At 36.6% G+C, this 17,921-nt stretch overlaps 1 protein-coding gene across 2 annotated transcripts in view; it reads left to right on the plus strand.

The window, feature by feature from the left end:
* Window positions 1-2,021: 2,021 nt before the first annotated feature.
* LOC149579412 (tyrosine aminotransferase-like) overlaps window positions 2,022-17,921 on the plus strand; it is a 99,632-nt gene continuing 83,732 nt past the window's right edge. Inside the window, exons 1-2 of one of the 2 annotated variants that reach the window (XM_089832571.1) lie at window positions 2,022-2,327; window positions 2,453-2,721. In XM_089832571.1, coding sequence (XP_089688697.1) covers window positions 2,271-2,327; window positions 2,453-2,721 — 326 coding nt within the window. In that variant the 5' untranslated portion in view covers window positions 2,022-2,270. The remainder of the gene's footprint in view (window positions 2,328-2,452; window positions 2,722-17,921) is intronic. The other variant, XM_089832575.1, reaches the window with a different exon arrangement.

Raw genomic sequence — 17,921 nt, forward strand, 5'->3', positions numbered from 1 at the left:
TCAAATACTCTAAATCAATATACTAATCTTAATGAAAACATTACAAATATTTTTTCAAATATAATTAACATTATAATAAATTGCTTAATATTATAATATTTAATATTATCTATACTTAGAACTTTTTACATATCTTTTATTTTCTCATTTTTTAATCATATAAAAATGAAGACCATGTGTAACATCATTTTATTACTCAGAAGAAAACATTATTTATTTATTTATTTCTTTAAATTATGTAAACAAAATTTGTATGGAAAAACTTATTTCATGTTTTTAGGTGGTTGTTTTAAATTTAACTATTAAAAAATGTTGTTTCCTTCTTTCTTTTTTCTTTTTACTAAAATTTTAGTCAACTTTGTTTTCAACAATTGTCATTGAAAAACTCATTTATTTTTACTTTTATTTACAAAAAAAGTTTCCAAAATTATGTAGAGAGGAAAAAAATAAAATAGAATTTTAAAATGAGCAAAAGGAAAGGAAAGTTTTTAGAATTTTAGAATGAGAAAGGAACGGAAAGTTTAAAAAAATTAGAATGAGAAAAAGGAAAGTAAAGTTTTTAGAATTTTGAAATGAGAAAAAAGGAAGGAAATGTTTTTTAATGTGGAAGTTTCTATTATGTAAACAAAGCACTGTATATAATAAATTGTGAAAGATTCATAGCAATGGCTAATAAGGTTATTTGTGTGTTCATGATTTTTATTATTGCAACAACATTTTTGTAATTACTAATTTCTGTACACCCCTGTATCTTGTATACTTTGTTATTGTTGTGATTCTTAATGTTACGAGTAATGAGAATGTTATCAAATTACTTAATTAGTATTTTTAACTGGTGAATAAGAACAATTGCCTAATAAGCTAACTAACTTTTTTTGTTCTGATTTCAAAAAGTTAAATATCTAAATGGAAATAACATTGTTCTCAAAACTCATTGATAACTATTATACCATTTATCACAAATATGAGAAAAGTTGCTAAGTCTCAAATTATCCCATCAGCAATACGGTGTAAAGGAAAAAACATTCAAGATAAATATTTTTTTTAAATATGCATACATGGTCCAAGAAGAGATTATGTATTTGGGGATCTCTAAGCCTTGAGAAAAGCACTTAACGTTAAGAGATCAAATCAAGGGACCATGACCAACTCATGCAGCAACATAGAGGAAAAATAGAAGAATTAATTAAGATACAACAATGAGTGGAAGATTTTCGTTTTAGAGTATATTGCAACAATCCGCAACAACTTCAAACACATATCGATTCAAACATATATGGATATATTGCAAGAATCAGCAACAACTTGAAACACATATCGATTCAAACATATATGGATATATTGCAAGAATCGGCAACAACTTGAAACACATATCGATTCAAACATATATGAATATGCCATAGAAAGAAAGACCAATATTTACGAATGAAATATGGTTGAAGAAATTTAAATCACAACTTTACTTGACTCACGGCTTGTACAGTTGATAATTACTTTATCCTGGCTTAAATGCCTCCTTCGGATCTCCTCACACACTGTAAATGAGCAAGGTAAGAGACTTTTGCAGAATAGAAGAGAGATGGATATAATATATAAGGAAATAGAATTGTCCTTACGGCTTCTTGCAGTTACATGAGTTATATTCGAATTCTTTAATTCGATCATCTTGAAAGAACGAAAAGGAAACGTTTGAAATGACATATTTGCATGGCTAATACTTCAAAACACAAAAACAAATTTAAATGTATGAAACGCCACCCGCATAGCCCACCTCGACGGCAGTTATTGTCACTGCTTACTCTTGCTGTCAGTAACATAATTAAAAATGCATTTATTAAATTATTTTAAATTAAATTAATTTGTAAAAGCTTTCATTTTTTTTTTATTGACAAAGAATCTTGACATATTCCCGTGCTGCCATTGTATAGAACGCCTCTCAGCATAATAAACACACATTTAAAGTAATATATATTTATTTTTAGATTGGCAACGGACAAATAGGATGTCACCGACTGAATGACATAGGTAATGATGTAAGTTCTGAGTTGGGTCAGAATTTTTCTGTCCTTTATGAGTTCATCTATAATTTTTCGAGATCTATTCTTCCCACATGCGCGCAAACTGACAAGGTAATGCATGAATGACAAGCAACATTAATAGCTTAAAAAAACTTCCATTAAAAAAAAATAGAATACCTATAAGCGACCAGAAATTTTTCTGAGCTCTTTTCTCACTTTCTCGTGACTAAAGAGACCCAAGAAAACATCTCGATGGCGGCTCTGAACGATGGCGAAAACTCAGTTTCCAACGACAAAGAAGGAGCAAACGTAATTTTTTCTTTTTTTGGTGCAATATTTGAATTGAATGGGCATACATAGTGTTATGCTGCATTGCAACTGGGAATTAAATTTGAATTTGATTTGTATCTCAAACATTTATATATTTTGTTCAGGGGGGTGATATGGAGCAATGCCTGTGGAATTTCGGACCGAGCTCGGAAGTAATGGGGAAGGACATGGGCGGAATTAGTGAAGTGCTGATTCAGTTGACGTCGCAGTTGAATCCTCAAGGAAAGAGCATTATTCCTCTTGGGCATGATGATCCTTCTCAGTTTGAATGCTATAGAACAGCCAAAGCGGTTGAAGATGCTCTTGTTGAGGCCATTCGTACCCATAAATACAATGGCTATGGTCCTGGTAATGGCCTCCCAGATTCTAGAAGGTAATTACAATCTTCTTTTTTCTTAGGCAAATCTTGAATGATTTTAAAGCGGGTTTATTGTTGCTTTCTGTTATACACGGGTTAACTTACTCTCTAATTTGACCGGCCTTAGCGTGCTTTCTTTATAAGGGTTATTAGAGAGTATCTCTAAGGGTAGCTTAATCATGGGCATGTACCTTATTCTAATTGTATATATCTTAAAATGGTTAGTTGAGATTGGCCTGCAAAGGATTCAGCGTAGTGCCTCTTATGATAATGTTAGCTATGTTTCCATTGAACTTCTGGTTCGATCAGGATTCCTATGGTGTTTTCTTCTTCTTCAATTACTCCCTTTTCGAGCTACGTTTGTTTGTAGGGACATTTAGGTCCTGAACTGTAATGTCCCCTTTTGCATAGCACGCCAGTAAATAAATGGATTATAATGCTAGACTATTCTTCTAATTTTTCTCCATAGATTAGAGCATTAAATAAAGGGGATTTGGGAATGATTATATAAAAGGCCAAAAAGGGAAAGTTTGATTTAAATTAATCTAATTATTGGTTTAGTTCATTATGGGCCATTTTGAGTTATCCACGTTTTTACTTCTAGGAGAAGTATTCATATCGGGGAATGCGAGTTGGCAAATGCCTAATCATGGCCTTATGAGGAGGATCTCAGCTTTCTTGAGAATAAGATAGCTTAAAAATAATTAAATGGAAAAAAGTGAGTATGCCGAGTTTATGATATTTTTTATTATCTTTTCTCTCTGCAATTTGTGCAACTGATATGGGATGAAATCCCTGTAGCACCAGCTGTTTTGGTGATTTTTGTCAACACAGCAAGTCGACAACTCTAGCAGCAAGTCATGAAATATAGCTATTCTGAAGCAGAGAAGGGTTTGAGAGTGATTTGCAAATACACAACATTCATCTGGCCTGAACCATATACCATCCTCTGATATTGTAATTGCAGAATTAACTAAGAAAGCACAGCCTGCATAGATGGATGAACATGTAGCTGCCTGGTACCTACAGGCGACTCTTGAAGCTCAACAGTTCATGGTTTTATGAGTACAGTAGTCTGATATGTTTTTGTACTCCAACTTCAGTGATCAGAACTAGATGGTGATTTCTCTAGTAGTCTAATGTAAGCAAGCTCCATACGATTAAAGGGAAAATCAATAATAATTGCACAAGGTTCAAATTTCCATATAATCTGCATTTGATTCAGCTTGTGATAATTCCTTTAAAACTTTAATACTTTTCCTAAGAGCAGCTTGTTAGGATATTACCTCGGGCCATACTTAACATCATATTAGAGTGCTCTACCACTGACCTACAGTTCCCATTGTTGATTATTCATCCAATAACACCTGTCATATGTCCTTTTAGAGGTATAAGAAACCTTATTAGAATAATGAGAATTGTCAGTACCCTGTTAGCATCCCATAATTGCCCCTTGGACATGAGGTAATAATAATCTTTCTCATCTTGATAATAAAAAAATGTTTGTTTGATCTTTAACTTGTCTTTATAGGTTCATGGTTGACTCTAGGAATCTATGTAAAACATCTTTATTCTTCAGCTAGTAAGCTTTAGGAACGCTAGTCTTGCTATTCTTCTTCCTTAGGGGCTGCAATTCATAGCATTGATATCCAACTGCATAAGTGGTGGGTCCAAGGGTAGGGAGAGGCTGCTAGTTGCTGCAAAATTCTCATTTCCACGGGAAACGTATAGAAAATGAAAGCTAATGTTGAGAATTATTTTCTGTTATATTGGTCATTTACCATCTGAATCCAAAGGATTGCCCTGACCATGAGGAATGGTGCTTTTCCCTTGTGGAGTGTGCAACATTTGTTGGGTTTTCCCTATCTCGTCTCCAAGTTACCATTTTCTGGGATTACCTTTGTAAATAGTTAGTTACACAAGTAATTCTTTTCTGTGACCTATCGCTTACAACTTACAAGAGAGGTTTGTGAAAACAAGGTTGAGCTAGGTATATGGGAAATCTGTCATGCCAAAGTCACAGACGTGCATCAATCTAATATCTTTGTTTATATGATTGGTAGTCATATATGCAATTTTGCCTTGTTAACAGTTTGTCTATACTAAATATTTAACTCTTGTTGAGCATGTCCAAAGGAGATTGTAGAACCAAAGGCAATGAGACTTGTTTGAAGAGAGTCATGTACAGAATGTCCTGCAGTAATACCTCAAGTTAGTGATTTCATCAAAATTAAATTTTAAAATCTGGATTTTAACCCTTTTCGTTAATAGGCGTTTTGTTGATAATTGTGTGTCTACCTACTACCATCTACAGTTCTGTCTGGTCTCCCGTTACAATTGTAGCTACTTGATTTGTATTATTGTTATTGTAGATGGATAATGATAATAATTGAGTATTTCTGTACTTAAAACCATATAAGTGCCTATGTGATGTTAATGCCTGGTGGTTGAATGATAGAAAGATTCAGATAGACAACATGGAATCATAGGAGTAGCTGTTTTCTCATGGAAGTTGTTGTTTTCTGGCTTTTAGCATAAAATGAGTTACAATTTGAATTCCAATTTCTTTCTGATTTTTGTCTAAACAAAGTCTCCAAACTATTCTGTTATGTGTTAAAAAATTTCATTTGAGTAATGGATAGCTTGAAACATAAAGATTAATACTTTTCTGCATGGTAATTAGAATTTATAAAGAAAATAATGCATTTCACCATTCCTTTACATCTGAAACTCTAGATAATGGTGAACTTTGACCAGGTAAAACACATCAAATATTTTGATTAAGGTAAACAGAGATTTTGAAAGAGCCCAGACCACTGAAAAAATTGAAATTAACAATGAAGGAACCACAAAAAGTAATAACCCCCAACCGGTTATAACTTCAACAAATACCATATTCTTTAATAATTCAGTCGTTTGACAATTCGTCAAGCACTTTGCAAGCAAGCTTTGATACTAAAGTAATATCCCTTGCAATTCTGATTTCTAACCTGAGAATTTCGTCAAACACTTTGCACACAAGGGATATATTGCAGATCTAAATTCTGATTTCTTTCTAAATGCTAAACTTTAATAAATATACTTGCAAAGAACTCCAAAATATCTAACAATGAACATGCAAATGTTTTTGGTTTTTTTTGAAACATAGAGCATTGACTATAAATGAGAAAATATGCATCTATACCAATAAAACATTAGGGCAACAAATTCTGATGTAAAACTATGATATAAATCAGGTAACAAATGATTTTTAAATTCTTACACACGCCTTGAGATATTCAAATCTATCCTCCATGCAATACAAAATGAAATGGATAGGAACTTAAAAACTGCTCAAGAAAATCTGAATTTTACTGCAACAAGTTCTTGTAGCAGTGGCAACACTTTAGCAAATTATTGTAGCAGATCATTGTAGCGACGACACTATAGCAGCGTTACTATAGCAACGATACTGTGGCGGCGTTACTGTAGCAATATCTGACTTATTCCTTCAATCTTACTCCACATATCTGACCCTAGGCCACAAATTTGGCACAATGAAAAGACTGATTTGTCTTCTCCAACAGCTGCAACACTTCGGAAGATATTTCACCACCTCAGTTATGCAAATCAATGGGAGTGTTCATTCCCAACAATCAATGTAGCAACTGTAGAAACCCTTGGCTCCACAAGTTATCAGGTAGAGTAAATGACAACACATTCGATGATCAACAATGAGCCGCCCTCCCTATTTATTCTTTTCCTCCAATAGATGGACCTCCTTTTCAAAGATTCTTTTAATTAATTTATTTAACTTTAGTCACTCTTAATTAAATATAAAGTTACCTTTTTATTGTAATTTATTTAATGATTTAAAAAAAATTAATTTAATTACTTTCTCCTTACTCCTCCACTTAGCCTTTGGAGAAGGCTAAGAACTCCACTAAGAGGCTAAAAAGATGGGGACATTACAATCCGCCCCCTTTGAAATTGCTTGTCCCCAGGAAATCTCAACTTTGGATGCTGCAAAATTTCTTCACTCTCCCAAGTGGCATACTCTATTGGCAGGTCCTTCCACTTCACCAAGTGTTCCCTAATATTACGTCTCCTCAAATTCCTCTCCCTGAACTCAATGATAGCCCTTTGGTACTAAAACCAATTTCCCCTCATCGTCCAAGGGTGGCAACATTGTAGAAGGAACAATCTAGTGTCTTAACGCTTTTTTGAGATGTGACACATGAAAAACATTATGGACTTTGCTCTCTGCCGACAAATCCAACTCGTAAGCCACCTCTCCAACTTTCTTGATCACCCTAAAGGGCCCATAATAACGTGACTTAAGTTTCTCAACAACACTCTTTTTGAGAGTGGATTGGTGGCAAGGTTGCAACATCAGATATAACATATCACCTACCTCAAAAGTCCGCTTAGTCCTCTTTTGATTAGCATACTGCTTTTGCTGATTCCATGCCTTAGTGATATTCTCCTTAAGAGCCTTTACAATGTCTTTGCTCTCCTGTAATAAGTCTCCAACATTGGGCATTCTACTATCTGATAGCAACAAATCCACGAAGCTGGGTGCCTCATATCCATATAATTCCATGAATGGTGACATTTGGATAGACATGTGATAAGTGGAATAATAATGATACTCACATAGATATATCCACTTAACCCTGCCTTATGCTGCCCTAATATATAATTCCTGAGGTATCCCTCCACCCATTTGTTCACTATCTTTGTTTGACCATCTGTCAGGGGGTGGTAGCTAGTACTCAGAGTGAGCTCTGTCCCGCACAATATGAACAACTCTTGCCAGAAGTGACTCATAAACCTGTTGTCCTTGTCACTGGCGATGCTCTAAGGTAAGCCATGCAACCTGCATACCTCTCTGAAGAATAAATCTGCCACTTGCGTAGCAGTGTATGTAGCAACGATCAAGTTGAAGTGGGCAAACTTTGTAAGCCGATGAACAACAACATATATATAATCTTTGCCTTGGGCTCTCGGTAGTCCTGTAATGAAGTCCATGGACAAACACTCCCACTTCCTATCACGAGTTGGAAGTGGTTGAAGTAAGCCGGCTAGGTAAGAGTGCTCTTGTTTATTCTGCTGGCAAGTAGGACACTCTCTAACATACTGCAACACCTCAGCTTTGAGTCCTTTCCAAGAAAAAAATGCTTACGAATTTGCCTGTAGGTTTTGTAAAAACTTGGATGTCTTGCCATAGGTGAGTCATGATAAATTCTCAACACCATCCTCCTCACCTTTGACCCTGGCACCAAATAAATGTGCCCTTTGTAAATGATGAGCCATTCACAAGGGTAAAATCACTATTCTGGATCGATCCATCTATGAATCCCAATGCCCATGTATCCTTTGCATACACTGCAAGGATCAAATGTCTCAAATCCTCTAATATCTGTCATCAAGCTCAAGTGGGGTCTTCGGGACAAGGTATCTGCTACTACATTCTTTGTCCCCTTGAAGTTGGTAATATCAAAGTCATATGCCTGTAATTTACTTACCCATTTCTGCTACCTATCATTAAGATCTCGCTACCCTTGGAAATATTTCAGGGTATTGTGGTCGGTTTTTATGGTGAATTTGCTACTCACTAAATACTGTCTGAATTTGGTCAAAGCATGCATTATGGCCAACATTTCTTTATCATAAATGTTGAAGCTCCTCTTAGACCCCCTGAGCTTTCTACTCTCATAAGCAATCAAGTGCTTGTCCTGCATAAGCACCACTCCAACACCTTCGCCAGATGCATCACAATGCAACTCAAAATGTTTGCTAAAATTTGGTAATGCTAGCACTGGACAAAAAGTCATCAACTCCTTGAATTTATCAAAAACACTCTTGTGCCTCAAGAGTCCATAAGAAATTCTCCTTTCTCATCAAGTCTGTCAAGGGTGTTGCATGCCTGGAATATCCACTAACAAACCTCCTGTAAAACCCACACAACCCCAAAAATCCTCTCAACTATGTCAGGTTCATTGGAGTAGGCCAATCAATAATAGCACAAATCTTTTTAGGATCCATGTGTACTCCCCGAGTACTGATAATGAGACCCAAATATAATAACTGTGATAATCCCAAATCACATTTGGACTCCTTTGCATACAAGGACTCCCTGCTCAAAATGCTGAGCACATTGTCTAAGTGCCGCACATGCTCATCCCATGTCCTACTATACACTAGGATGTCATCAAAGAAGACTAACACAAATTTCCTCAATTGAGGTTGAAAGACCCTGTTCATTGTGGACTAAAAAGTAGCTGGAGCATTAGTTAGCCCAAATGACATAACAAACTCAAAATGGCCACAATGACACCTGAATGCCGTCTTCCTCCTATATCTTGCTCTCTGACTTGGATCTGATGGTAGCTTGATCTCAAATCAATTTTGGAGAAAAAACATGCTCCATGTAGCTCATCTAATAACTCATCAATCTGTGGGATGGGGTACTTGTTTTTGATAGTCTTGTTGTTCAGGACCTTGTAATCTACGCACATCCTTCTTCTTCACCAAAACCACTTTAGAAGCGAAAGGCAACTTGCTTGGTCTAATGTGCCCCATAGCAAGTAGTTCCTTGATAGTTTTCTCAATCTCTTCCTTCAATCTCTTTGGATGTCTGTAGGGTGTGATCATGATGGGTTTAGCACCCTCCTCTAACTCAATCATATGCTCAATACCTCTATCTGGAGGTCTACTTGGTGGTATGTCACTGAAAACCTTGTAGTGTTTGATTCTTAGTTCCTGTATGTCTGGGTGATGTTCGGATTTTTGCTGCCCCTATGATGGCATTAAAGTGAAATTGGTTGCTCACTTAGCCTGGTCATGTCTCAACAAGCTCTCCATGCGTCTGCAAGACATCATCCTAAACCCACTGTCACGAATAGCCTTAATTATATGAGTCTTCCCTTCTGACTGAAACTTCATCTCCGTATCTCTCAAATTGAGAGTGAACTCTTCAATATCATGTAGCCAAGTCATGTCAAGAACTAAATTTGTATCACCCATGTTAACAACATAAAAATCTGCTTTGAAATCAAAGTTGTTGATCTTTAGGGGCAGACTTGTAATCTTCCTGTCACATTTGAGAATGTAGCCATTAGCTACCCTCACTCTTAGACTCTCAAATTGCTTTGTCTGTATCCCACGCCTCTCAATCAACCTGGAATCAATAAAATTGTGAGTAGCACCTATATCAAGCAAAGTGATAACTCGCTAACCAACCAATACCCCTCTCATCCTGAATGATCCCTTTTGTTGTACACTAGTGAGACATGCCTTCTTAAGTCTACCTTGAGTCTTCTCATCACCTGTAGCCACATTGTTTAATTTTTCATCATTTGTGCCTTCTTTTTCTTCAATTGATTCCTCATTTTCAGATTGTTGGTCTGAATTTTCAGAATCAAAATCCTCATACTAAGCCCATATAACTTTGTTTGCTTTCCCCTTGGGCCTCAAAGGACAGTCATGGTTCATGTCATAGGGTCCTTCGCAAAAAAGCAAAGTTTTTTTCCCCTTAAATCATTCACTGTCTCTCTATCCAAAGGAGCAAATGATTTATCTTTATTTTCAGCCTTTGTTTCATTCCTCTCAGGATTCTTGAAGAATGGTTTGTTGTCTTTGTTAGATGATGCACCCTTTGACGGAGATTTATTTACCTGGGCTGCTTGTTCCATACTTCTAGCCTTTTTAATCGCTTCTTGCAAATTGAATGGATCAAAGGCTTTTACCCAACCCTTCAGTGGTTTGGATAATCCCTTAGTGAACAAAACAACGAATCTCCTATCTGAGATATGTGGCACCATAATGGATAGCCTTTGAAAGTCACTAATGAAATACTCTAATCCGCCAATCTGTCTCAACTGTGCCAACTCCTTGAAGCAGACTTCTGGATCCTTCTTATCAAACCTCTCTACCAACCTATCCACGAAGTCCTGATATGAAGTCACTTGGTTATGTTGAAGGTTTACCATCCCATGGTACCATTAATCATGTGTAGCTCCCTCTAAATGTAGCATGGCATATTTTATTGCCTCCACTTGTGTCATAGGTCTTAGTGCTAACAAGGTATCAAGCTTGTAAATCCAAGCTTGTGCTGTCATTTTGCTACTACCATCAAATGTAGTCAAGGAAAGCTTCCCTATAGCACGCTTTAATTCATTATCCTTGCCACGAGGTCTCTTATCTTGTCTCGTTGTCCTATAATGCTGTCTCCTCAGGTTAGCAAACCAACTCAAATGTCATCCTCCTTCACACCTGTGGAGCTAATAAATACCATTCGTCATTCACAACCATGAGGATATCTGCGAATGTCTCCTCTCCTGCTTCTTCTGTAGGTGCTATCTCAGGCTTATCTCTTATGAAGGTAGGATGAGTAGGTCTGTTTGCTGTCTTGGAGTGCATCCTATGAGCTCTAGGCTACCCCACTACACTCCTATTATCCCCTTGCTCCTGATGTTGTCTATTCTGTGGGTTCATGAGCTCAACCATGGTGGTGAGTGCCTGCAAAGCCTGAGCCATCCGCTCCTGTCCTGTAACCATTGCTCTGAAAAATTCCCTTGTTTCCTGATCATCATTCCTATTGTCTCTTGGTGGGCTACCCTCTTGCTTGTCACCCATGGTATTTGGCTGCCTATCAAATTCTTGTTCCCTGTCAAACGAAGCTCACTTGTGAGTGCAAAATCTATGAGAGACAACCCTAGGCGGTTGCTTGTGATTGCTAAACCCTCAAGATGGCAGGATTTAGCTCTGATACCAATGTAATAAGCCCCAATTGGTTATAACTTCAACAAATACTAAATTCATTAATAATTCAGTCGTTTGACAATTTGTCATACACTTTGCAAGAAAGCTCTAATACCAATGTAATATCCCTTGCAATTCTGATTTTAATTTTTCTGACTTTTAACTTGAGAATTTCGTCAAACACTTTGCACACAAGGGATATATTGCAGATCTAAATTCTGATTTCTTTCCAAATGCCAAACTTAAAAAAATATGCTCGCAAAGAACTCCAGAATGTCGAACAATGAAGATGCAAATGTTTTTGTATTTTTTTGAAACATAGAGCATTGACTATAAATGAGAAAATATGCATCTATATCAATAAGACATTAGGGCAACAAATTCTGATGTAAATAAAACTATGATATAAATCAAATTACAAATGATTTCTAAATTCTTACACATGCCCTAAGATATTCAAATCTAGCCTCCATGCAATACAAAATGAAATGGATAGGAACCTAGAAACTGCTCAAGAAAATCTGAATTTTACTATAACGAGTTCTTATAGCAGCAGCGACACTGTAGCAAATCACTATAGTGATGACATTGTAGCAGGATTACTATAGTAGCGACACTGTAGCAAGTTACTGTAGCAATATCCAACTTATTCCTTCAATCTTGCTCCACAAATTTGACCCTAGGCCACAAATTTGGCACAATGAAAAGACTGATTTGTCTTCTCCAACAGTTGCAACTCTTAGAAAGATATTTCACCACCTCAGTTATGCAAATCAATGGGAGTGTTCGTTCCTAACGATCAATCTAGCAAATGCTGAAACCCTTGGCTCCACAAGTTATCGGGTAGAGTAAATCGAAACACATTCATGATCAACAATGAGGCTGCCCTCCCTATTTATTCTTTTCCTCCAATAGATGGACCTCTTTCTAGAAGAAATAAAATAATATTTATTTCCTCCTTCTAGAAGATTCTTTTAATTAATTTATTTAACTTTAGTCACTCTTAATTAAATATAAAGTCACCTTTTAACTGTAATTTATTTAATGACTTTATTAAAAATTAATTTAATCAATTTCTCAATACTTCTCCACTTAGCCTTTGGAGAATGTAAAGGCTAAGAACTCCAGTAAGAGGCTAAAAAGATGGGGACATTACAGAAAAATATCCAAAGAGGCAAAAAACAAGTCCCACAAGGAGTGAGACAGAGCAATCAACAAAGTAGAATCAGCAGGACATGACTGGTACAGTAGTAGGCCAAAAGCTAGCAAAGAACAAAAATGTCACCTAAGGTAGTTCAAAATAAAAAAACTTCAAAGAGATTTCTTTTGATTTTTCTTTACAATGATTTTCAGAAAGGTCATCTGAACACAAGAAGGATCTTCTTAGTAGGAGGAAGGAGCCAAAAGGAGGAACACGAAGCATAGCCTAAATAGAGCCATCACATTTCACTTCCAAGGATAGGTCTTTTTTGTCCAAGTAGGACAATCTCTATTACTCTTATCAAAACTAGGGGTGAAAGGAACGAGCAAACTACACACAGTAGTAGCATGTCATGCCATGTGAGAATTGGGACACATAACAATGGACCCCTGACTAAACTTTGAGGTAAGATCGATCAAGGAAGGGAGTTGCTTGTCAACCACAATATGGACACAAAATGTATCATACAAAAAATGCTTTCTAGATTTGCTCATTTCATTTATTGTTATGAGATCATCCAAAGAGAAAACCATGGCTACGTATATGCATTTGTCCGAATACTCCAATGGTAGACCTGGAAGTTTGACCCACACCGAGACTTTTTCAATGCCAACTTTGCCGAGATCCCATTGAGGTTCCCAATTCATAAGAGGCTCGATTTGCCAAGAAACCAAGGGTGAACATTCAAGTTTTGAAGGTGGTCAACTAGAAGAGAGAAACGGATGATGAAGAAGCCATGGGACAAACAATAATCTCAAGAGCACCTTTAGTTATCCATTTCCTTCTAGCCCAAGATCTGAGATTCGCCACTTTAAACCTAGCACCCAAAAAGTGTTCACAACAACATTCTTCCATTTGGAGGCTGAACCATCAATAATCCCATTTGAAATTTTAAGACGTCCTTTGCGTACAATGACAAAAGGAGGAACAGTAATGGGACGAAACCTAGTCCTTGGAGGAAAGGGAGACAAAGTATCAACCAAAGCAGAAGCAAGAAGGGGTACATAGGGACGCCCGACCTTAGACACCTCAGAGGCAATTGAAACCCGCTCATTAGAAGCAACCACTGTAGGAGCCTCAACAGCAGCAGAAAGAGGCACTAAAATTTTGGTAGAACCCGAAACCTCCTCACCTAGTACACTACCAATTTGAGGATATTTTGGGAAGAGAAAACCTCTCTTAGGATCCTTGCCAAAGGAGACAGAGGCAACAAGAGAAACACCCTTTAGAGCCCTTGCACACTCCCGTTGGCAAATAGTTATGGGTAATGTGGAGGAGGTAGTAGAATCCATGCTTCTGCAAGCGTCCCACCACAAGTAGAGGAGCCTAATATCCTCATCATCAGTGAGAGGATCACCTTGTTTGGATTAAAACTGTCAATACCACCGTCCTTCCCATCCCCTTTGTTCGAGTTCCCATTGCTCCCATGCACCCAATAGTAGTTCTTGCTCGCTGCCCTGCTGAAATCACTTGCTGCTCTGCTATTACCAGCTCTACCATGTACTGCTCTTCCGTCCCACTTATCTTCTCTATATTTTTATAGTTTCATAGATATTTGTTTAAAACAAATCAAATGTTAATTTTGTTTGAGCAAATTTAAATGAACTATATACACATTTTTGCATCTAAATTTAAGTATAGATTGACAATAGCTATAACCTTTCTCATGGTCTTCACTTCTTTAAATTGAAATAAATTGGCAATGTAGTGAGTAAAACATTCCCCAAAGTTTAGGTTGACTTGAAAGGGAGATCTTCAAATTTACGATCTAACCTAACTTCTTTTACCAGCCAAAATTTTAAAGGAGCATGCTTAATATATTAGATTGTTAGGAATTCTTCAGCATAACTAGTATAGGGTGTTGAGTTTTCTTGTACAGTAAAGTACTTAAATGGCAAGAAAATTAATTTCCTAAAGTTTTTTCTACAATGACACAAATTTGAAAACATAATTATAGAAGTAGCATAACTTTTTGAGTCGATAGGCTTCTTCTCCGGCAAAGACTTTGGCTGGATTGTTCGGACAATCTGGCAGTCTTATGCTGGAGAAAGTTTTCTCATGTTACCCCGAGTTTCTGGGAGGGGGGGGGGGGGGGGACGAGGAAGCGAGTTTTTGAGAGAGTTTTTTTTTTTCGCTGAAATAGGGGATGGCAGGGGATGGCTATATATATATATATATTCATGAATTTCAGAATTACATAACATTGTCACATTCATCATAGCAACATAGTTTAAAATTATCAATTTCATTCATCAAATCAGCATAGAACATAGCATCAAATTGAATCATCGTTTAAGAATTGGAACATAGAATGACATCAAATGAGAGAATCAATCTGCCATAGATTAGACTTTAGAGCCCTTTCTTGTGGGTTTTGGAGGAAAACCGAATTTGTTGTGTCAAATCTTCCTAGACGGGTAGCAACCACCTTGTTTGGGCAGTAATCAGCTACAATAATTTATTTTTGGGCAATTATTGCTGCTATTAGAGCATTATCAAAGGTGAAAACAATCTGAGTATTACTCAACCCAGCTGTAATAACCCCAATAGGTTATAACTTCTTCAATCACAAAAAATTTTTTATACTTCAGTTGTTTGACATTTCATCAAACACTTTGCAAGCAAGGGTCATTTGACTGATATAACTTTTCAGATTGCTGCAGTGATTCTTGTTTGGATTTGCCTCAAAGAGAATGCTTACAAAAGACTCCAAATTGTCTAATAAATGACCTAACATAAATATGCAACTAATTTTAGCAATAGTGAATGCATATATGAGTTCTAATCATGAAAATGATCACCTACAGCCAACTAGTATTTTAACAAATAGTTGGTATGCAACTAATTGGCTGATAAGAAATAATATATTAACGCTCAAAGACAACTATTAATGACCAACAATTGTATCTCCTTGATTGAGAATGAGTATCCAATATAATATTCATACTAAGTTAGCCAAGACTTTTGGCATTTACAAAGATATCAAAATATGTTGATTGCTGGTAAGTAATATGCACCTACAACTGCCAATGAAAACTAATGCAAAACTAAATATCTAACTTAAATACTCCCCTACAACAGTACGCTAATCACATGCATGATTAAATATAACTAAAGCCATGGATTGCTGATACCATTGTGAGAAATGCAATAAAGAATGATGTATCTATTAATGAATGATAGGTCTGATATAAAATGACAATTACAACAACACCCTATAGTGAAAGGCAACTATGAAAAATACACATCACACCTGGTATATGAAGTTGCCTTAGAAAATAGATGAATTGCAATACCACTGAACAGAAAATAACCTCCTCAAGTGCCCAAGTCGTGCCTCTCTAGCTGCTGCCCCTGTTACTTGCTTTTTTTTCCGAATTTGCTTTTTTCGTTTTTCTTTTTCGAACTACTTTTTCGGACTGCTTTTTCCGGAGCTGTTTTTTCGGATTGCTTTTTCCGCCTGCTTTTTCGGCCTGCTTTTTTTTTCAGACTGCTTTTTTTTTCGGCCTGCTTTAAAATGGCTTCATATAATTTCTGACCTGCTAGAAATGACCTCCAATAATTTCAGCCCTGCTAAAATTGCCTCCTGAAATGCTGAAATGCTGAAAATGGCCTTAGGCCCAATGATGCCCTAGCTGAAGTGACTGAAGTATCACCTCCAAATGTGCAACCCTTCAGAAGATATTTCACTTCCTTAGTTATGCTAATCCAAGGGAGTTTTCGTTCCCAAAGATCAATTGACTATCTGAAACCGCTTGGCTCCACAATAGACTATGTGACTGAATCACAATTTGATGTCAAGAGAGAAATAAACAACTGGATGATTAGAATGAAGCCCGGGGTGCCTATTTATTCTTTTTTCTCCACTTTCTCCAGAAGCTTCTAGAACATTATTTTATTTTATCTATTAAGTGACTTTATAAAATATTTTATAATTCAAGTCACTTTATTAAATTAATTAAATATAAGGTTACCTTTTTAATATCTATTTATTTGATAACTTTATAAATAATTAACTTAATACCACTTATTTATTTAATTAAAATAATTAATTAGTCATCCTCATAAAATATTCATTATTTTGGACAACCTAATTAATTAAATTAATTAAATCAAATTGCTTCCAAAATGGGGACATGACAGTCCGCCCTTCCTGAAATTGCTTGTCCCCAAGCAATGGTTGAACAATAAACCAATCAATCCGCCTGGATCCCAAATGTCGTCATGAACTATACTATTGTCAATTAGCACAGGCTCCTGTAATATCCTTTGCAATATAACCAAGAGGAATCCATAATCAAACTGACAATTACAACTCAACCAAACTCCAAAATCACAACTGCCACAGTCAGAAACCCACGAGACACAAACTCTTAGAACATCAGAACCCAAGTACAGTGAACAAATCAAGCTGCCAACACAGTAAATACCATCAACGCATCCCACTGGCCTATACGGAATGTATAATCCAACTCTGCAACAATGGTGAACTCTCCCGAATGAAACTGTACCAAGTATGGAGAATCCACACACTGTACAACTCCTGCAGTCAACACAACTCTGCAGATCACTGACCACTGTCTCATAACCATAACTCCCATGCACCACTGATGGTGAAAAGACATCACAAGATAAACAGCATGAAATGGAACCCAAACGAAATTTGGCTGCCATCAACTCCTTAACACAAGGATCAAATGCTAACTGATGTACATACCTTGCAGTATAATGCTGATAAAAAGAACCAACCCCAGTTAACAGCTCACCATGAACAAGTGATACAACCCACTTTGGCTGATCACCAGCTAAGTCAGGAGATGTCATAGCCAAAGGAGTAGAATCAATAACAACAGCCGCTGAAACATCACTCCCAAACTCTTGCTCTAAGTCATGTATTATCAAGCTATCTACCGAAGAACCTATCGCCATGTCATGCCCATCACAACTCTCATCCTGTGGCGTCAAACCATCCCATAACTGATGACAAGCACTAGGAACCAAAGTACATCTCTGTATCATCATCTCATCAACATGGTCATCAAAGGTAAATTGATGAGCATACCTCACAGTGTAATGCCGATAGAATGCGCTAATCTTAGTCAGTGGCTCAGACTGCAATCCAGATGAAACTAACTGCAATCGATCACTAACCAAGCTGGAATTCACTACTACCTCTGAAGACATCGCCAAGGGAGTAGTATCACTAGCAGGAACCATGCCAACTGCCGGCTCACCAACATCACACATGATCTTTGATACAACATCTCTA

Source organism: Cupressus sempervirens, chromosome 1 (assembly GCF_028749045.1).
Source record: "Cupressus sempervirens isolate cs-2001-9-10 chromosome 1, ASM2874904v1, whole genome shotgun sequence".
NCBI lineage: Eukaryota > Viridiplantae > Streptophyta > Pinopsida > Cupressales > Cupressaceae > Cupressus > Cupressus sempervirens.